At 41.7% G+C, this 22755-nt stretch overlaps 1 protein-coding gene across 1 annotated transcript in view; it reads left to right on the top strand.

The window, feature by feature from the left end:
* Window positions 1–18675, top strand: part of TMEM71 (transmembrane protein 71) — an 85154-nt gene extending 66479 nt beyond the window's left edge. The window contains exons 4-10 of the mRNA XM_073676801.1: window positions 570–779; window positions 2807–2946; window positions 3694–3789; window positions 6043–6168; window positions 9229–9366; window positions 11727–11808; window positions 17964–18675. Of these exons, the coding sequence (XP_073532902.1) occupies window positions 570–779; window positions 2807–2946; window positions 3694–3789; window positions 6043–6168; window positions 9229–9366; window positions 11727–11808; window positions 17964–18009 (838 nt within the window). The 3' untranslated portion in view covers window positions 18010–18675. The remainder of the gene's footprint in view (window positions 1–569; window positions 780–2806; window positions 2947–3693; window positions 3790–6042; window positions 6169–9228; window positions 9367–11726; window positions 11809–17963) is intronic.
* Window positions 18676–22755: the final 4080 nt, after the last annotated feature.

The following is a 22755-nucleotide window of genomic DNA, read 5'->3' as shown; positions in this document are numbered from 1 at the left end:
CCCCAAAAGACCTGCAGCAGTAACTGCAGTGAAAAATTGACCTACAAAGTATTGACTCAGGGGGGCTGAATACAAATGCACATCACAATTTTCAAATTGATATTTTTTTTAATATTTACAAAGCCATCTATCATTTCCTCCACCCGTCACAAAAACGTACTACTTTGTGTTGGTATCACATAAAATCCTAATAACATACATTTAAGGTTGTGGGTGTAATGTGAAAAAATGTGGAAAAAGTCAAGGGGGTCTGAATAGTTTTTCAAGGCAGTGTATGCATGTATATAATGTCCAGGATATAAAAACTGCAATGATGTGGATTGAAGTTTAAGGAGAAAATCCTATATAACGCCACAGTAACCCTGCAGGGTATGTAACTATTGTATGACCTGTGCACATTTCTGCCTTGTGTGGGAATTATGTTTAGAGTTCTGCTTTCAGTCTTTGTCAGTGATGGTCATCCGGAAGATGGATAGCAGAGACCCCCATAACAGAAGCGTCTGGTGGTGATGAGTAGATACCTATAGAATAACAGCATTCATTGGACAGTCACCTTCTTTTCCTTACAGAGAAAATTCTGAGCAGCTGAAGATGGACTCCCCCAAGAGCGGCTCCTCAATCCCCCCCGGCATTACTATGAGTCCTTGCCGGCACAGCCTCCGCCTGCTCTCCAATGGCTACTACATATGCGATGAAGACAGTTTCTGCTGGGATGATCTGGGCAACGTATCGTTCAGTCCTACACAATGTACCGTGTCTTACAAGGAGAACATGGTAAGGTGAGTGCAGGGCAGCGTAGACCTAATGGAGCCGTACATCGCTGGAATCAGGGTCTCTGTCCCTATATTATGTTCAGTAAAAACCTGCTGATAAATTCGCTTTAAGATATTTGCTCCCGTTTTCTGCAGGAAAAATGTAACAAATTTTGGCACACACACACTTTTTGGTAAACGTTTTTACTTTTATTCCACTTTTTTTTTTTAAAGTAGGAGAACTAATGTATTTTTTATATGTAGACACCACTTTCCCGCCGCTCCCTATTATTATGCCGTCAGTCACCGGTACGACTACACTGGACCCCTGCTGCTCACGGACGGCTCCTTCCCCAGTCATTTGTTGGCTCCTTGTTTTTTTATGCGGGCTCAGAAGCTGACTCCACATCTTTGCTGGCAGATGATGGCTGTGTCATTCTGCCATCATCTGCCTCTAACAGCCTCTAATAGTCTAGCAGACTATACAAAGATTAGGAGCAATAGCCAGAATAGTACTAAAATTAATCCTTAATTATAACAAATAATTAAAACGTATACACATTAAAAGGAGATTAAAAAGGAGAATATCAGACAAAGGCTACAACCATATAGGTGATACCCAGAATGTATAACCAACAAATATATCCGGTTACAAATATTCAAAAGAGGCTAACATAAAGTAATGAGGTGGAATAAATCCTACACTATACAAATTAATAGAGAATGCCCACTAAAAGTTGTATATACCCAATAACAGTTGGATAATATATGTTAGGTCAAATACTCATAAAACACAGGTATTCATATCAAAATTAGATGTAACATAATGGAAATGTAGACGTAACATATCTAGAAATAACCATGGAGGGTGACACTGGGAATAACTAATAATAAGTGCATGCTGCAAGCAATACAGAACCTGTATGGCGGCCACAAGAAACCCCTGACGCGCGTTTCGCTATCCGCTTCCTCTGAGGGTTGCCATGAAGACCGGGGTTCTGGCGGAGACCATCATGCCTCTAATGAAAGCCAGATTCTGTCCGGTGTTCATAAGAGACCCTGATTTTTCCTATATACAAAAATATTGTGGTATTGCTGTGTATAGTACAAGTGATCAGACGATTGCAGGTTCAAGTCCCCTAAGGGGACTAACAAATACAGTGAAGAGTAAAAAAATGTTTTTTTAAAAAAATATGAAAAACAATAAAAAAAAACATTAAAAATAAAGATGTTAAGAAAATAAATAAATACACATATTTGGTATCACCGTGTTCAGAAAAGTCCAAGAATTTGAGTAAAAAATACAGATGTACAGAACATTACTCCAGGGAGACAGCAGTACATTTGCACAAATAAATAATAATAAAAAAAAAATTGCACTTCAGGAATCGGCCTGGAAACAAGAGAAGGCATTAAATAGACTTTATTAGATATGCAAATTAAAAGAAGAATAAGTTGCAAATTAGAAACAGTCAAAAAACACCCAAAATTTGACACAAAAAGGAGCGAATGTCCTATATTTTTGTCTTTTACCTTTTTTGCACTTTTTTTTATAGCAAAAAGTCGCTTGATGCATTAAATATCAGACACAACTCGATTGTCTGCAAAAAAATCACTCCAGGGGGACGACGAGAGGACGTCTGCTCAAAGATTCGGAGACCGTTTAAAAAGCCGTCGGCAAATATCTGTATTAGAAAACCAACGGCCACAATAGAGAAGAGAGAACAGCAAACAAGCAGACCATTGACTCTGAAATATGCACAACTTAAAAAAGAATTTGCCTAGAAAAAGGCTCAAACAAGGAAAAAACTAAGCAAAAAATAGGCGCAGCTGCAATAATGACTCGATTCATCAACCTGAATGCGCCATTTTGAAAAATTTTGGCTCAAAAAAAACAAAACAACAACAATGAATATTACATGAGAAAAAAAGAAAAGTCACTTAAAATAAAACATAAATGATGAACCAGGACCTTGGATTTTATCTGGGCAAATCCACAGCTAAAATCCGCAGCAAATCTGCCACATGTGAATTTACCCCTATTGTCCTTTTAGGATTTGGAAGAGAAGAAGACACCTGATACCAAGACGTCTCGATCTCCCCGATAATGAATACTGTGACGACATGCAGACTCCCTATTATGAAGACCTAAATGACATTGAACCTCTTGTGGTCGAGCAGATCTACAGCTCTGGTACTATACTTGGATAATGATGATGATGATTATTATTATTATTATCCAGGTTATTTGTTATTATTATTTTAATTATTTATTATTTTTATTATTTTTATTATTATTGTATTATAATGATTTTATTATTATTATTATTATTATTATTATTATTATTGTATTCTAATTATGTTGACAATAATAATAATAATATTTTATTGGTGGTATTATTATTTTGAATTATTTGCTTTTATTTTACTTTTTATACATTATTATTATTTTATTGTAATTTATTATTATTGTATTTATTATTATTATTTTATTATTATAATTACTGGTTATTTGTTATTATTTTTGTTATTCATTATTATTATTTTAATTATGTAGAATTATTATTGTATTATACTTTTTTTATTTTATTATTGTTATTACTTTTAATGATTTCTTATTTTAATTAATATATATTGTTTTTTATTATTATTATTATTATTATTATTATTATTTACTATTATTGTCATTAATATTTTATTAATATAATAATAATTATTATTATTTATGTATTGTATTTAAATTCTAAAGTAATAATAGGACAACCCCTAACATATGGGATCTCTTCCTCCTCGGCAGTGTCCAGGGCACTGACATTGGGTCTTAGGTCATATTAAAATAAAAAAAAGCTGTGAAATGTTTCTATTGCTTTGATGTGATCATGTTCTTGGGGTACATTTGCAAATTTTTTACGTTTTTTCATTTGTTCTGCCGCATATCTAGGTTTTGATGATTCAGGAAACACCCATCTATGCCCTCCATCCCCTGAGTCAGATACCGACCGAGCGTCATCTGGATATTCCCGGCTCATGGATGACGGTAGGAGGCTGGAAGGCTCGGATACATTGTGCTTATACATAAAATAATTGGGGCTTACTAGACTTCTTCATATTACACAGGGTATTTTCTGAATCTGGTTTTCCACCGTCTTAAACTCAGTTCAGAAACTAATAAATAGTAAAAAATATATTTAAAGGTCGGGATCAGGGGCCAACTCCAGGCTTATCAAGGCCCTTGGGTTACAAAGTCCCAGTGTACAGTGTCCATCTTAGGACATGATCAGATATCAAAGTCAAACATCAGAATAATGTCAGTTTGAGGCTAAATTGTCTGTCTGAGAACTGTCTTTGATATGTGACTTTGAAATCGGACTTTGATATGTGACTTTGATATGTGACTTTGATATGTAACTTTGATATGTAACTTTGATATGTGACTTTGATATGTAACTTTGATATGTGACTTTGATATGTGACTTTGATATGTAACTTTGATATGTGACTTTGAAATCGGACTTTGATATGTGACTTTGAAATCGGACTTTGATATGTGACTTTGATATGTGACTTTGATATGTAACTTTGATATGTGACTTTGATATGTGACTTTAATATGTAACTTTGATATGTGACTTTGAAATCGGACTTTGATATGTGACTTTGATATGTAACTTTGATATGTGACTTTGATATGTAACTTTGATATGTGACTTTGATATGTGACTTACCATGAGTTATACACTCAGAGGAAGAAACTTAGACATTCTATTTGGTTATGTGATTTTCAGTGCAAACCTGTCTGAAACTCATTGGGACTTTCACACAAATGTCCTCCAAGCCAAATTGAAATGATGTGTGACTTTGATATGGACACTGTACCAGGGGGCTCCTCTTCTCTTTTCACTTTTCCTCCTCTCCCTCCTGGAGGAGACGGGGGCAGAGCAGACATAAGCAGGTTCAGAAATATAATTAATGGGTATTTAGAGGTGGGAAATAAAACTTGTAAGGAATGGGAGGAAGTGTGATCCTACACTATAAGCAAGGGCGGGCGCCGACAACCTGATATTTATTGTTATGGAATGAGGGGAATTATTGCAATTATTTTGATACAAAATGTGGCTTTCTTTACATAGGGTGTGTCTCATAGCGGGGGTAACCAGTGGTTCTTTAGCATAGTGGATTCTGCCCCCGCAGTGCTTAGCCCAGTAGATATGGCAGGATATGGGTTTAATGGCAGATATACCCAAGAAGTATTGTGGTCCTTGTTTCCAGATATATCAGAACTGAAAGAATAAAAGGTTTATTCACAAAAAGAGTCAGCATAGTTGTAGGACCCCCTGTGATCAGCAAGTTATGCCATATCCTGTGGATCCCGAGAAATGGGGCTCTGGAACCCCCAGAACTGGGCCGTGCGGATGTGCACATGGGTGGCCTCTACTCCATTCATTGTCTATGGGACTACCGAATGCAGAGGTCGTCTATTTCTGACAGTCCCATAGACAATGAATGTAGAGGAGGCTGAGCATGCGCCATAGACAATGAATGGAGAGGAGGCCAAGCATGCGCCATAGACAATGAGTGGAGCAGAGGCTGAGCATGCACCATAGACAATGAATGGAGCGGAGGCTAAGCATGCGCCATAGACAATGAATGGAGTGGAGGCTGAGCATGTGCCATAGACAATGAATGGAGTAGATGCTGACCATGTCTCATAGACAATGAATGGAGCGGAGGCTAAGCATGCGCCATAGACAATGAATGGAGTGGAGGCTGAGCATACACCATAGACAATGAATGGAGTTGATGCTGAGCATGTCTCATAGACAATGAATGGAGCGGAGGCCGAGCAAGTGCCATAGACAATGAATGGAGAGGAGGCCAAGTATGCGCCATAGACAATGAATGGAGCGGAGACTGAGCATGTCTCATAGACAATGAATGGAGTAGATGCCAAGCATGTCCCATAGACAATGAATGGAGTAGATGCCGAGCATGCGCCATAGACAATGAATGGAGCGGAGGCCGAACATGCGCCATAGACAATGAATGGAGCGGAGGCCGAACATGCGCCATATACAATGAATGGAGCAGAGGCCGAGCATGCGCACATCTGCTGCATTTAGGACAGGGCTGCGGAGCTCTGTTACTGAGGTTCCAGGGCTCTGATCTTGGGGTCTCAGTGGTCGGACCCTCAAAGATCAGCAAGTTCTCACCTATTCTATGGATAGGGAATAAACAGATTTTTTGGGGAATATCTCTTTAATATGTCTTAACCGCTTTTCACTCTCTGTAGAAAATGGCGCTCAGTGTGATTCAGGAAAATTCCCGAAGATTTTGCATCAACCCAGCAATTCCACGAAGAATGATGACAACTCATCGAGTCCTCTCTCGCCTGGAGCCACCCAAAAAGTGATCAATGGTAGGAGCCGCTGTGCACAATGGTGATTAGATATGGATTGATGTAAGAGTTGCTGTGATCTTAACCCTTTCCTTCACGGCTGATACTCATTTTTTCACTTACATTTTCTTCCTCCCCTTTCCCCAAGAGCCGTTACTTATTTTATTCCAACTCCACAGCCGTGGAGGGCTTGTTTTTGTGGGAGGACTTGTACTTTTGGACGAAGCCATTCACTGTGCCAAATAAAGTAAAAATTCTGGGTTGAAATGGTGAAATATAAACACAATTCTGCCATTTTTACATCTTTTATATTTTAGTAGTTAAAAAATTCCGAACTTTAAAAAAAGTTTTGTGTCGCCACTTTTTTGAGGACTGTAACTGTTTTATTTTTCTATCGATTTCCTTGAATTTTCGGAGAAAGGTGCGGCGATCAGAAAACAGCAATTCTGGCTGTTAGATTTTTTTCCTTCCAGGGTTTAACCATTTTATCTTTTGATAGATTGGGCTTTGATGGACGAAGCGATACCAAATATGTTTAATTTTATTACTTTTTCCAGTTTCTTTATTTTTCTATTGGGAAAGGAGGGGCGATTCTGCCTTTTATGTTTTTTTTATATTTACTTCTTTTTTTTTAATGCTTTATAATTTTTTTTAGTTCCCCTAGCAGATTTGAACCTGTGATCGTGACAGGTTTTTTTTGTATTTATATACGGGCAGCGGTCCGTGTTTTTTTGCAAGATGATTTTATTTTTCAATGGCTCTATATTGGGGCACTTAACCATTTTTTAACCGTTCACTGTATAAACTGTATCATGGGTAGGTAAAATTACAATGATACAAAATAGTTATATGTATTTCACCTTTTATTATTTTTATGCTATAAAAGTAATTTTTAACCCCTTAATGACCGGGTATTTTTTTTTTACTCACAGTATGATGCCCACACATTGCCCCCATACACAGTATAATGCTCCCGCAGTGCCCCTACACACAGTATGATGCCCACACATTACCCCCATACACAGTATGATGCCCCCACAGTGCCCCCATACACAGTATGATGCCCACACATTGCCCCCATACACAGTATGATGTCCCTACAGTGCCCCTTACACACAGTATGATGCTCCCATAGTGCCCCTTACATATAGTATGATGCCCACACATTGCCCCCATACACAGTATAATGCTCCCGCAGTGCCCCTACACACAGTATGATGCCCACACATTGTCCCCATACACAGTATGATGCCCCCACAGTGCCCCCATACACAGTATGATGCCCACACATTGCTCTCATACACAGTATGTTGCCCCTACAGTGCCCCTTACACACAGTATGATGCCCACACATTGCCCCCATACACAGTATGATGCCCCCACAGTGACCCTTACACACAGTATGATGGCCAACCGTTGGCCCCATAAACAGTATGATGCTCCTGCAGTGCCCCTACACACAGTATGATGCTCACACATTGCCTCCATACACAGTATGATGCCCCCCCAGTGCCTCTTACACACGGTATGGTGCCCCCATACACAGTATGATGCTCACACAGTGCCCCTTACACACAGTATGGTGCCCCCATACACGGTATGATACTCACACAGTGCCCCTTACACACAGTGTGGTGCCTCCACAGTGCCCTCATACACAGTATGGTGCCCCTTACGCACATTATGGTGCCCCCATACACAGTATGATGCCCACACAGTGCCCCTTGCACACAGTATGCTGCCCTACAGTGCCCCCATACACAGTAAGATGCCCACTCAGTGCCCCCTTACACATACAGTGCTGTGCAAATTAATTGGGACAAAGCCAAAAAAAAAATATTTTTGAATTTTTAATAATAAAATGTTATAATGCACTGTTACATACTAATTTTAGTAAGAAATATGTCCTCCTTTAGCAGATATGAGATTTTAAATGCGTTTTGGCATTGATTCTACCAAGTTTTTGCATAAATTCTTCAATTCTTCATTATGGAACCACACTTGTATGGCACTGTTTATCTTGCGTTCTTTGGTTGTACAGTCCATTTTGCCCAGACGTCTCTTCACAATGCTCCACAAATTTTCTATAGGATTTAAGTCTGGTGAATTGCCAGGCCAGTCCAGCACTTTTACTTTATTTTCTTCCAGGAATTTCTTCACACACTTGGAATTGTGGCATGGAGAAAAAGTATACTAAACCACTCCTCACAGAAACAAGCTCTCAACTGAAGCTGAGGGGGCAGCTAGCTGTTATTTTCTGACTAAAACCAGTCAAACCACATTTTGTTACTCACGGTTGTACACTCACACCTGTTCAAAGCAGTTAAAACTGGTTTGAATCACTGACTGGTAACCAGCTTACGATTTTACTTAAAAAATGCTTTGTCCCAATTAATTTGCACAGCACTGTAGTATGGTGCCCCCATACATAGTATGATGCCCACTCTGTGTCCCCTATATACAGTATGTTGCCCCACACAAACACTATGATGCCCCGACATTCCCTCCTCCACAGTATGTTGCCTCCCACAACACTCCCACACCTACGCATTATGATACCCCCACACATGCATCCCACTAGCCCGCGTGTCCGGCTCCTCTGTCTCCGCTGCCTGAGCAATGTCTTAGGGATCTGACATATCTGTGTACTGCAGACACATTCCCAACCTCCCTGGGACAGGGGGGCAGCTCCCCAAATTCAGGACTATCCCACTGGATCCAGGACCGTTGGGAGGTGTGCATTAGTTACTGTCGGGTGCTGGCCATGTAACAAAGCCCCTGACCCCCCTCATACAGAGATAATGTTGTTAAAAGGTTCATTGTGTGATATATTTATTAACCTTATCAGACGTTACTTCACCTTTCAGTCCCACTTGGGCACTTTTACTGAGATGTGTCGTATAGACAGGACATCGATAGGACAGATAACGCAGCTCAGTTGTCTTGTGAAACCCCACGATGTGATCTCTCCATCCGTGGGTTGTGCGAGATGACGACTTCATCTCTGCTACAATCTGGCTGATCTTCGCCGCTTTGTTCATTGTTTTGATACAAGACAAACTTTTTTTTTTTTTTTTACAGATGACAAGAAGTCTTGTGCATTTTCTCATGATTCTAGCAGCTGGGGAGCAACAGATAGGCGCGACGTAAAGAAGTCGCCTACAGACTCCATAGCTGCCACTCTCACACCCGCTATAGGAAGCGACCTGACGGATACGGGTAAGTCACCCTATGCAGACGGACGTTTTTTGGGTCCGAGTGCGATCCGACAAAATATCGGATTGAAGTCGGAGCAATGTTATTCTATGGGGCCGCGCCCAAAAAAAAAAAGGTTTTTTTTTTTTGTTCTCATTCGAAAAAAAAAGATTAAACTCGGATCAAACTCTGCGCACATTCATTGATGAAACTAAGAACGCTCTTCTCGTATGGGAAAAAAAAAAACAGACGTCTGCATGAGTTCCCATGATGAGTTTCGGATGCTGCACATTTTCGTTGTGCAAAAAAACGCAGCTTTATAGAAATCTCCTGCGCACTTTGCTTTTATTTTACGCTGCATAAACCGAGCTGCGGTGCGGGTTTCAAATCCGCAACGTGTTAATTTCTTTTGCAGTAAATATACGTTTTATTTGCAGATTTTCCCCATAGACTTGAATGAGACGCAGAAAATCCGCAGATAAAAAACACACGTGTGTCTTTAGTGCATTTCCGCAGCGAACACAAAGTAAAAAGGCATGTAATCCGCACATGTCTGTATAAATAAAGTCAAATATCAGGAAGTATCCCAAAAAAAAATAGCGGCTTTATTCCAAACACGACGGAACAAAAAAGGGAGAAAAACCGCAGCTGAAAAAAAAAATGCAACGGAAATGAAACGCAAGTGACCTAAGTTAGCAAAAATCTGCAACATCAAAAACGTAGCCTAAGAGGGCATAACTGTTTTATTTTTCCATACACATGGACGTACAAGGGCTTATTTTTTGCAGGACCATTCATTTTACCATATAATGGACTGGAAAACAGGAAAATAATTAGTAGGTTGGAATAAGAAAAAATAAATAACAGCAATTTCACTATAGTTTATTGGGTTTTGTTTTTATGACATTTACTTTGTGGTAAAAATGACCTGGTAACTTTGCTAAAACCAAATTTGGATAATTTTTTTCCTTTTTGTTTTATGACGTAAAAGACTTCCTCCAAAAAATTAACTACAGTCAACAAATTCTGAGATCCATGGCTTTTTTTTTACCTTTCAGTTGATACCCTCGTCATATGAGGGCTTTTTTTTTTTTTTTTACTTAGATACAAGCTGTAGTTTTTAGTTTTTATTGTCATATTTTGTTTTACTGCAGACAGCGCAGTGGGGGGGGAGGCTCCTTCTGCAGCCAGTTGTCCTAACGTCTCACGCAAGACAGTGAGTAGGGGAAGGGAGGACATAGCTGTGACACAAAGAGAATATTTTTTTTTATAGATTTTAGTTTTTATTGATACTATTTTGGGGTGAACTTTTTTTATTTCAATTTTTTTTCTATTTGTTTTAAAGGTAAAATGACCTAAAAACAGCAACTTTGCCAATTCTGTTTGCTTTTTTTTTTTTCTGTTTCAGAGATTACTATATGGGATGCATTTTTTTATATTCTATTATTTCGGACAGTTCCGCAGTCAGCGTTACCAAATTTTTTTCTTTTTTTTTCTATTTTGTTTTATATTTTTATATTTACAATTTAGGGAAAGAAAGATGATATAAACCTTTATATTATGAGGATTTTTTTTTTGATATTTTCTTTAAAGATATTTTTTAATGTTTTCATCACATTTTATTGTCCTTTTAGGAAACTTGAACATATTTGATCGCTTATACTATACCCTGCAGCACAACAATATTCCAGTCTACTGCATATTTAGGGATCTACCGTGGGATCTACAGCACATGGGTTGGGCTTTATAAGATTAGAAACAGAACAGATATGGGGGCCTTCACTAGACTCTGGCACAATCGACAGCAGCATCTAAGAGGTTAAAATTTTGCAATCAGAAATAGCAGCAATTACTTTAGGGTGCCATATTTTGTGTTACTGCAGACGGTGCAGTGGGGGGAGGCTCCTGCTGCAGCCAGTTGTCTTACACAGGACAGTGAGTAGGAGGAGAGAGGACATGGCTGCGTCACAAAGAGAAGATTTTTTTTAATATGTTTCTCAGTTTTTATTGTAATATGAGAGAAAATAGGATAAAAGAAAAAGTGGTTGTCCCCTTCCGACTCCTTTGCAAATGGCCGATTTTAGTGGGGAAACCCGCCACCATTCAGGCATTTTCACCATAGCGGCAGTTGCAGGTAGTATTACATTGTATGTGGCAGCTATTCATATGAAAGTCGCCCCCTGTAACGGACTTGTACAGAGTGGCCCTATTGGGGGCACTTAGCAGGTGACCTCTCTCTTTATGTTGTCCATGTTGCCTAATAGGACATATGGAGAGGTACTATCTTCATTGGATAACCCATTTAAGTTTTGTTATATAAAAATAAATGTGTCTTCGTCTGCTTGTAATTAATGTATCAGACCTTTATTATTTTTCTCTTGTAGATGACAGCATACAGAGGAGGGTAATGATCCTGTTATTCTTCGTTACTCTTTTGTTACTCTGCCTGATTTTATGGTGGGACAGGTAAGTCATTATTTGTTTGACTTGTATATCCTTTACATAAGTGATGATAGTGCTTACTAGTGGAGGCAGAAGACCACTGCCATCAGCCGATCACAGGGCAGAGCTGAGTAAGGCAATAGGAGTGCCAGGACCTGAATAGTCAGAGCCGGGATGGAGGTGCCGGCTCTGGGGACAGCAGACATATTCTTTAATTTGTCATCTTAAAATCTCCTGAAATCCCAGAAAAGCAGTTAAAAAAAACCTTGGTGTTGCAGCCTCTGTGAAATGTGCTCACCTCATCCAATTCCTGGTCTGGTTTGGGTTCAGTTTTTACAGTTGCAATCAAAATTATTTATCCCCTAATGAAAATTTGGTTTATTCGCAAAATTTCCAAACTTTCTACTGCTTGCAATAATGAAATGAGAACTATGTAAATAGCCACCATCATGCTTCACTGTAGACATCACCGAGTCATCACCATGCTTCACTGTAGGCATCACCGAGCCACCTCCATGCTTCACTGTAGGCATCACTGAGCCACCATCATGCTGCTTTGTAGACATCACTGAGCCACTGCCATGCTTCACTGTAGGCATCCCCGAGCCACCGTCATACCTCACTGTAGACATCACCAAGCCACCACCATGCTCTACTGTGGACATCACTGAGCCACCACAATGCTTCACTGTAGGCATCACCGAACCACCACCATGCCTCACTGTAGGCATCACAGAGCCACCACAATGCTTCACTGTAGGCAGGATGTTCTTTCAGCAGATGCTTCATTCTTCCTCCCCCCAAACATATAGTGATTCATAGTCCTGAAGAGTTCTAGTTCTTTATCATCACTCCGCAGGACAAAATCCCCAAACTTCTGCGGCTTATTCATATAGTTTTGAGCATATTGGAGCCGACTTCTTATGCTTTTGTGTCAGAAGAGGTGCAGTCTCAAATACCAAACATGGAGACCTTCAGCATTTAGTATGCACCTTACTGTGCAAATGAAACCTCATTATCTGAGTCCACCTAATCTTGCTGCAGGTCTTTAGTAATCACTCGAGGGTTTTTGACCACCTGCCTCCTCAGAACTCTGGTGGCAGCCAATAACAGCTTTATCTTTCTCCCACATCCGGAAAGTGTAGTCAGTGTTCCTGTAAGATAGAACTTGTGACCTCCATTTCCAACTGTATCTCCAGGAACAGTCAATGCCTTTGTATCATCTTGTATTCTCGTCCTTATTTTTGCAAAGCAATGATCCCTTAAATTTTTGTACCAGTTTCTTTTCTTTTTCTATGACCATATTTGTAACAAGCAACCAGTCTGGAATCCCTAGCCAGTCCGGGTATTTGATGTGTTTTATCTCCAGCACCTGATGCCACTAATGAAGCTCTTGATTATTACATCCAGTGTTGGAGACAAATGCGCACTTATGAGGAATTCTATTTAGGAGGGGGAATAATTCTGAGACTGCAGGAATTGGCATTTTCTGGTGAATTTGGAGAATCCATTTGTTATATTAGTTGTGTTCAACTATTTGGTTTATTGTTTTTCAATAGTTTATTGCAAACGGCAGAAAGTTTGTACAGTACATTTTGCTAATAAACCTGAATTGCAATGCGAATCGAAAAAGTCTCATGTTAGTATTAAAAGTGTTGTCCAGTACTTTAAAAAATATGCCAATGTGTTTTAATGATAAATAGAAGCTTCTTTCTAATTACCTCCTGGTGCTGTTTCTGCCTGTGAGTGGCGCTATCGGTGGCCGCTCACAGGCATCACGTGACCCCCTCGCTGACATCACAACAAGTGAGGCGTGACTCAGCGCTGGGGTCCCCGCGGTGGCTGCTGGGTTGTGGGTGAGGTTATTCCCCGCATCACACCTAGCATCCACCACATGCTTTCCCAATGAATGCGGACAGGGAAAGTGCGCGGTGGATGCCTGGTGTGACGCGCGGGGATAACCCCGCCCTCAACCCAGCAGCCACCGATGGAACGCGGAAGAGGGACCCTCGGCTGCAGCCTGGACTTGTCGTGACGTCAGCGGATGTCAGAGCCGGCTGCAGCCGGGGGTCACGTGCTGCCTGTGCACGGCCACCGATAGCGCCGCTCACAGGCAGAAACAGCACCAGGAGGTAATTAGAAAGAAGCTTGTATTTATCATTAAAACACATTGGCATATTTTTAAAAGTACCGGACAACCCCTTTAATTTATGGGGATCTCGTCTGGGATCTGTATTTACGTTAAGAGCATGTATTTGTTTAGAATGTGTTATCAGGGGTATGTATAAGCTTAGGGGTCTAGGGGTCTGTATTAGTTTAGGGGATCTTTTGTGCATTTTGTATGACCTGTATTAGTTCAGGGGAACTTATCAGAGGAGTCTCTACTGTCTAGGAGAGTCTCTGTTGTCTAGGAAAGTCTCTATTGTCTAGGGAAGTCTCTGCAATCTAGGAGTGTCTCTGCAATCTAGGAGTGTCTCTGCAATCTAGGAGTGTCTCTGCTATCTAGGAGAGTCTCTGCAATCTAGGAGTGTCTCTGTTGTCTAGGAGAGTCTCTGTTGTCTAGTAGTCTCTGTTGTCTAGGAGAGTCTCTGCTGTCTAGGAGATTCTCTGCTGTCTAGGAGAGTCTCTAGTATCTAGAAGGGTCTCTACTGTCTAGGAGAGTCTCTGTTGTCTAAGAGAGTCTTTGCCATCTAGGAGAGTCTCTGCCATCTAGGACAGTCTCTGCTGTCTAGGGGAGTCTCTCTTGTCCAAGAGAGTCTCTCTTGTCCAGGAGAGTCTCTTTTGTCTAGGAGAGTCTCTGTTGCCTAGAAGACTTTTTGCTGTTTAAGAGAGTCTCTGCTGTCTAGGAGAATCTCTGTTATCTAGAGTCTCTGTTGTCTAGGAGACTCTGCTGTCTAGGAAACTCTCTGCCGTCTAGGAGAATCTCTGCTGTCTAGGAGAGTCTCTGCTGTCTAGGAGTCTCTGTTGTCTAGCACAATCTCTGCTGTCTAGCAAGAGTCTCTGCTGTCTAGCACAGTCTCTGTTGTTTAGGTAGGAGAGTCTCTATTTCTAGGACAGTCTCTGTAGTCTAGGACACTCTCTGCTGTCTAGTAGTCTCTGTTGTCTTGGATAGTCTCTGCTGTCTAGGAGAGTCTCTGTTGTCTAAGAGAGTCTTTGCCATCTAGGAGAGTCTCTGCCATCTAGGAGAGTCTCTGCTGTCTAGGGGAGTCTCTCTTGTCTAGGAAAGTCTCTCTTGTGTAGGAGAGTCTCTGCTGTCTAGAAGAGTCTCTGCTGTCTAGGAAACTCTTTGCTGTCTAGGAGAGTCTCTGTTGTCTAGGAAAGTCTCTGTTGTCTAGGAAAGTCTCTGCTGTCTATGAGAGTCTCTGCTCTCTAGGAGAGGCTCTGCTGTCTACGAGAATCTCTGTTGCCTAGGAGAGTCTCTGTTATCTTGGAGAGTCTCTGTTGTCTAGGACAGTCTCTGCTGTCTAGGAGAGTCTCTGTTGTCTAGGAAAGTCTCTGTTGTCTAGGAGAGTCTCTGTTGTCTAGGAGAGTCTCTGCCATCAAGGAGAGTCTCTGCCATCTAGGGGAGTCTCTCTTTTCCAGGAGAGTCTCCCTTGTCCAGGAGAGTCTCCCTTGTCCAGGAGAGTCTCTGTTGTCTAGGAGAATCTCTGCTGTCTAGGAGAGTCTCTGCTGTCTAGGGAGAGTCTCTGCTGCCTAGGAGAGTCTCTGTTGTCTAAGAGAGTTTTTGCTGTCTAGACGAGTCTCTGTTGTCTAGGAGAATCTCTGTTGTCTAGAAGAATCGCGGTTGTCTAGGAGGGTATCTACTGTCTAGGAGAATCTTTGCTGTCTAGGAGAGTCTTTGTTGTCTAGCAGAGTCTCTGTTGTCTACAAAGAGGCTCTGCTGTCTAGGAGAGTCTCTGCTGTCTAGGAGAGTCTCTAGTATCTAGGAGGGTCTCTACTGTCTAGGAGAGTCTCTGTTGTCTAAGAGAGTCTTTGCCACTTAGGAGAGTCTATGCCATCTAGGACAGTCTCTGCTGTCTAGGGGAGTCTCTCTTGTCCAGGAGAGTCTAAGAGAGTCTTTGCTGTCTAGGAGAGTCTCTGCTGTCTTGGAGAGTCTCTCTTGTCTAAGAGAGTTTTTGCTGTCTAGATGAGTCTCTGTTGTCTAGGAGAATCTCTGTTGTCTAGAAGAATCGCGGTTGTCTAGGAGGGTATCTACTGTCTAGGAGAGTCTCTTTTGTCTAGGAGAATCTCTGTTCTCTAGAAGAGTTTCTGCTGTCTAGGAGAATCTCTGCTGTCTAGGAGAGTCTCTGCTGTCTAGGAGAATCCGCTTGCATCGGATAAGAAGACCGGGGGCCATCGGAAGGTGAGTATATGGTTTTTTTTTTACCATTTTAATTTTTTTTTTTAACTATCTTGGTCACACTATATACTTTATTTTTCGGACTATAAGACGCACCGGACCATAAGACGCACCTAGGTTTTAGAGGAGGAAAATAGAAAAAAAAATGTTTTGCACTTTTAAGGGGGAGGGGGTCTTCTGCTGACACTGGTATAGGGGTAATGTCCCCCAATTCTGACAATATCCCCCATCCTGCAATATATGCCCCCCTTCCTTTTATACGTGGCCCCCATCCCCATCCTGGTATGCCTGGCATCCCTCCATCCTGGTATGCATGGAACCCCTCCATCCTTATCCTGGTATGCATGGCACCCCTCATCCCTGTCCTGGTATGCATGGCACCTCTCATCCCTATCCTGATATGCATGGCACCCCTCATTCCTGTCCTGGTATGCATGGCACCTGTCATCCCTGTCCTAGTATGCATGGCACCCCTCATCCCTGTCCTGGTATGCATGGCACCCCTAACCCCTGTCCTGGTATGCATGGCACCCCTAATCCCTGTTCTGGTATGCATGGCACCCCTAATCCCTATCTTGGTATGCATGGCACCCCTCATCCTTATCCTGGTATGTATGGCCCCTCATCCTTATCCTGGTATGTATGGCCCCTCATCCTTATCCAGGTATGTATGGCCCCTCATCCTTATCCTGGTATGTATGGCCCTTCATCTTTATCCTGTTATGTATGCCCCCTCAGCCTTATCCTGGTATGTATGGCCCCCTCACTTTTATCCTGTTATGTATGCCCCCCCCCATCCTTATCCTGGTATCCCCCTAATCCCTATCATGCTGCACATGAAAAAATAAACACTCCTACTCACCTTTCTTCTTTCCTCCAGCGCTGCGTCCTGTCTGCCCGTACTGATCTCTCCATGTGAACCGCGCATGGCGTCACTGCCATGCGCGGCGCACAAGGAGAGATCAGCTGCCGGAAGTCACTGCTCCCCACGCCGGGACTGTGTGCGCGGGGAGCAGTGACTTCATGCTCCTTAATAGCCGGCACACAGCGTAGCAGCAGCGCGGCTCCTACTGCTGCCGGGCGATCGCGTGTGCCCGCTATTAAAGGGCATGAATATTCACCCCTCCCCACGCCCATGGGCGTGGAGAGAGGTTGAATATTCATGCCCTTTAACAGCGGGCACAGGCGATTCCGGCAGCAGCAGGAGCCGCGCTGCGGCTACATTGTGTGCCGCTATTAAGGAGCATGAAAATTCAGTGCCATGGGCGTGGGGAGCAGTGAATATTAATTTTCTTTAGCAGCGGGGACAGTGTAGGCTGCAGCAGGCGGCTGCTTCCTCTTGTGCCCCGCTCCTCCGCCGCTACCGCTCCCCCCACACCCTACACATCATACATATATACCCCCTTCTCCCCCAACATTTGGACTATAAGACGCACCCCCCATTTTCCTCCAAAATTTTGGAGGAAAAAAGTGCGTCTTATAGTCCGGAAAATACGGTAAAATCCATGCCGGTTGCATGGATTTATATAGTGTGACCAAGTAGTCAAGCACTTTCCAAGTGATGCTAAAATCGCTTGGAAAGCGCTTGACAACCCGCATGTGAAATCACATGATCAAAACGCTTCACTTCCGCTTGTCCCCGGCAGGAAAAACGCATGTACAATCCGCATGTACAATCCGCATGTACAATCTGCATGTACAATCCGCATGTACAATCTGCATGTACAATCCGCATGCGTTTTTTCTGCCAGGGAGATGCAGAAACGCTCAGGAAAAATCCGGAGCATTTGTGCATCGTGGGCACATAGCCTTACACTTTACTTTTTTACTCTTTCTATAGGTCACCTGACATCGGCATCCGGACCCGGATCCAGCATGGACTCTGAGCTCTCTGTCCAGGCCGCGTCACTATAATGCAATAATTACAATGTTTGCTCCTATTTGTCTTGCACATTATTTATATTGTATTTGTAAAAAGATGTTATATTATACCAAGTACTGGAAATCTGCTAGAGGTACTTAAAGGGGGTTCTCCGCTTTCGACATTCTCTAATTTTTATCAGGGTTCTTCGACAATAAGCTAATCATCTTATTCTGGAAACCCGGAGATCAAATGTGATGTTTTGGAAACCCTGGAAGAACTGTAAGTGTATAATTCTCTACAGCGCCAACACAGGAGAAAAGAAGTATTACAAACTGTCCATTCATACGTATGGTTGGCTGTGTAATGCAGGACAGGACGGATCCTCCAGAATAAGAGACAATCTTGTAGCCGATGTCCACTCAAAAAGATGAAAATCCTGAACAGAGGTCACTCCTCTATTAAAAATTACCAAAAAGATTGTATGAGAATGGGTTTTCTAAACTGGACAATCCCTTTAAAGAATAACCGTCACTTGCCATAAATATTTATTGTTTACCTGGTATAAATGCCGCTGTTCTCCTGAATCCGGCATTGCTTTTCTTTTGTTCCTGCGCCTCTCCGTTCCTAAGATATGGCCTCTTCTTCGCTGCATTTTAATCTAGTCTTGTTAGCTAAGTGGGCGTGGTTATCAAGAAAAGTCCACAGAGAAGAGTTGATGACCACGCCCCCTTTGCTAAGAAGACTAGATTTATATACAGGAAAGAAGGGGCCATATCTCAGGAATGGAGAGGAGCAGGAAGAAAAGAAAAACAGCGCCGGATTCAGGAGAACAGCGGCATTTATACCTGGTAAAAAAAAAACATATTTATGACAAGTGACAGTTTCCCTTTAAGCATCAACAATGCAGTGACAATCCCTCGGGTGCACATACATGTTGTTGTAATAGTTATAATATTGAAAACTGAATTATATCTGCCTCTCTTGAGACCATGGAGAAAGGATTACCTGGATTACCTTCCATTGAATGGAGCTGGACATGGTTTAGTGCAGGAGCGCAACCATCCAAAGAAATTAATGGGCTTTCATTATTTTATTGACTGCCCTGGTTACTTATATTTTGTTTAAAAAAACAAACACTGGTACGGGACCCCCACACTCAGCTGGTCTGAGGGGGGCTTTGTGATCTTAAAAAAATAAGAGACTTTGTAGTTTAACTGAGATTGGGTAGGCGCCCTGTAACCAATCAGATCACTGGAATGATACGAGCAGCACAGAGTATTTCAGGTGATGATTATAGGAAGCAATGACAAGTCCTGTTATGGAACTGTATTAGTCAGGACAGGGCTGTGTTAAAGTGGACAGTGTTTATTTCTTTAATGGAGGCATATACTTTCACTACTTATGGCTAAGAACACAAAGCAAGCGTTAAAGTAACAGCTATATCCATTTATCTCTTATATGGAGGGATGAGGATATTGTGTTTATATCCTGGGGCTCCAAAAAACTAAGGGCACAGATAGCAGACGTGGGGGGTAAACACGGGGCCCCACAGACACTTATTTCCCCCCTATGGTAGTAATACAACCCCTGGCAAAAATTATGGAATCACCGGGCTCGGAGGATGTTCATTCAGTTGTTTAATGCTGTTGTAAAAAAGCAGATCACAGACATGGCACAAAACTAAAGTCATTTCAAATGGCAACTTTAGGGCTTTAAGAAACACTAAAAGAAATCAAGATAAAAAAATGTGGTACTCAGTAAGGGTAATTTTTTTCAGACCAAGCAGAGGGAAAAAACTATGGAATCACTCAATTCTGAGGAAAAAATTATGGAATCACCCTGTAAATTTTCATTTCCAAAACTAACACCTGCATCAAATTAGATCTGCTCGTTAGTCTGCATCTAAAAAGGAGTGATCACACCTTGGAGAGCTGTCGCACCAAGTGGACTGACATGAATCATGGCTCCAACACGAGAGATGTCAATTGAAACAAAGTAGAGGATTATCAAACTCTTAAAAGAAGGTAAATCATCACGCAATGTTGCAAAAGATGTTGGTTGTTCACAGTCAGCTGTGTCTAAAATCTGGACCAAATACAAACAACATGGGAAGGTTGTTAAAGGCAAACATACTGGTATACCAAGGAAGACATCAAAGCGTCAAGACCGGAAACTTAAAGGAATATGTCTCCAAAACAGGAAATGCACAACAAAACAAATGAGGAACGAATGGGAGGAAACTGGGGTCAATGTCTGTGACCGAACTGTAAGAAACCGCCTAAAGGAAATGGGATTTACATACAGAAAAGCTAAACATAAGCCATCATTAACACCTAAACAGAAAAAAACAAGGTTACAATGGGCTAAGGAAAAGCAATCGTGGACTGTGGATGACTGGATGAAAGTCATATTTAGTGATGAATCGCGAATCTGCATTGGGCAAGGTGATGATGCTGGAACTTTTGTTTGGTTCCGTTCAAATGAGATTTATAAAGATGACTGCATGAAGAGAACATGCAAATGTCCACAGTCATTGATGATATGGGGCTGCATGTCAGGTAAAGGCACTGGGGAGATGGCTGTCATTACATCTTCAATAAATGCCCAAGTTTACATTGATATTTTGGACAGTTTTCTTATCCCATCAATTGAAAGGATGTTTGGGGATGATGACATCATTTTTCAAGATGATAATGCATCCTGCCATAGAGCAAAAACTGTGAAAACATTCCTTGAAAGAAGACACATAAGGTCAATGTCATGACCTGCAAATAGTCCGGATCTCAATCCAATTGAAAATCTTTGGTGGAAGTTGAAGAAAGCTTCCAACCTGCAAAGCTGATCTGGCAACAGCAATCAGAGAAAGTTGGAGCCAGATTGATGAAGAGTACTGTTTGTCACTCATTAAGTCCATGCCTCAGAGACTGCAAGCTGTTATTAAAGCCAGAGGTGGTGCAACAAAATACTAGTGATGTATTGGAGTGTTCTTTTGTGTGTTTGTTTTTCATGATTCCATAATTTTTTCCTCAGAATTGAGTGATTCCATAATTTTTTCCCTCTGCTTGGTCTGAAAAAAATTACCCTTACTGAGTACCACATTTTTTATCTTGATTTCTTTTAGTGTTTCTTAAAGCCCTAAAGTTGCCATTTGAAATGACTTTAGTTTTGTGCCATGTCTGTGATCTGCTTTTTTTCAACAACATTAAACAACTGAATGAACATCCTCCGAGCCCGGTGATTCCATATTTTTTGCCAGGGGTTGTATGTCTGGGTGGTTATTATTTGACTATGTAGCCCTGAAGTGGTCACAGAAGTACTTTTTGCTATGCAAGACACTGCCGGTCCATACTACACAGACTTGTTTAGGTCCCTTTTACTTAAACAGCCAGAAAAATGAGAAACCTGGTAGTTTTGGGCTTTAATATGATCACATGACCGCACTTTTGATCTGAGTGCTGTCCATGGAAAAACTGACCTTACACGGACCAATGTTTTGCAATAGAACTATTCAGATTAGCGTGTTTTTTTTTCTACATGGAAAGATATTGCAGCGTCCAATAATCTGCTCAGTTTTTCCGATGAGACTCGTCTAATCAAGTCCCAGACCACATACGGATTGATTTTTTTTCGCGATACATTGCCATTATAAATATAGGAATCTGTATTTGGTCTCGTAAATTTTGTTTAAATGTAACTTTTTATTTTCGTTTCATAAATGTCCACATGAAAATAAGCAACTCTGTAATATATCTTATCAGAGAAATCGGCTTCTTTCTGCTCCGGGACTGATCATTCGATCTCAATGCATAGGTCAAATCTGTAGTGAAGACATATTGTTACATGGCTGAGATAGGAGATGACAGTTGGTGCTTTTAAAATTCTACAAAGGGGAGGAGCTAGAGGAATACACAGACATTCTATGGAGAGGGGAAGAGCTAGAGGAATACACAGACATTCTATGGAGAGGGGAGGAGCTAGAGGAATACACGGACATTCTATGGAGAGGGGAGGAGCTAGAGGAATACACAGACATTCTATGGAGAGGGGAGGAGCTAGAGGAATACATGGATATTCTATGGAGAGGGGAGGAGCTAGAGGAATACACAGACATTCTATGGAGGGAGGAGCTAGAGGAATACACGGACATTCTATGGAGAGGGGAGGAGCTAGAGGAATACACGGACATTCTATGGAGGGAGGAGCTAGAGGAATACATGGACATTCTATGGAGAGGGGAGGAGCTAGAGAAATACACAGACATTCTATGGAGAGGGGAGGAGCTAGAGGAATACACGGACATTCTATGGAGAGGGGAGGAGCTAGAGGAATACATGGACATTCTATGGAGAGGGGAGGAGCTAGAGAAATACACGGAGATTCTATGGAGAGGGGAGGGGCTAGAGGAATACACGGACATTCTATGGAGAGTGGAGGAGCTAGAGAAATACACGAAGATTCTATGGAGAGGGGAGGGGCTAGAGAAATACACGGAGATTCTATGGAGAGGGGAGGGGCTAGAGAAATACACGGAGATTCTATGGAGAGGGGAGGGGCTAGAGGAATACACAGACATTCTATGGAGAGGGGAGGAGCTAGAGGAATACACGGACATTCTATGGAAAGGGGAGGAGCTAGAGGAATACACGGACATTCTATGGAGAGGGGAGGAGCTAGAGGAATACATGGACATTCTATGGAGAGGGGAGGAGCTAGAGGAATACACGGACATTCTATGGAGAGGGCAGGAGCTAGAGGAATACACAGACAT

Source organism: Phyllobates terribilis, unplaced genomic scaffold (genome assembly GCF_046119375.1).
Source record: "Phyllobates terribilis strain yellow unplaced genomic scaffold, ASM4611937v1 Scaffold_4__5_contigs__length_816908805, whole genome shotgun sequence".
Taxonomy (NCBI): domain Eukaryota; kingdom Metazoa; phylum Chordata; class Amphibia; order Anura; family Dendrobatidae; genus Phyllobates; species Phyllobates terribilis.
This window is presented reverse-complemented; position numbering and strand designations above follow the sequence as displayed.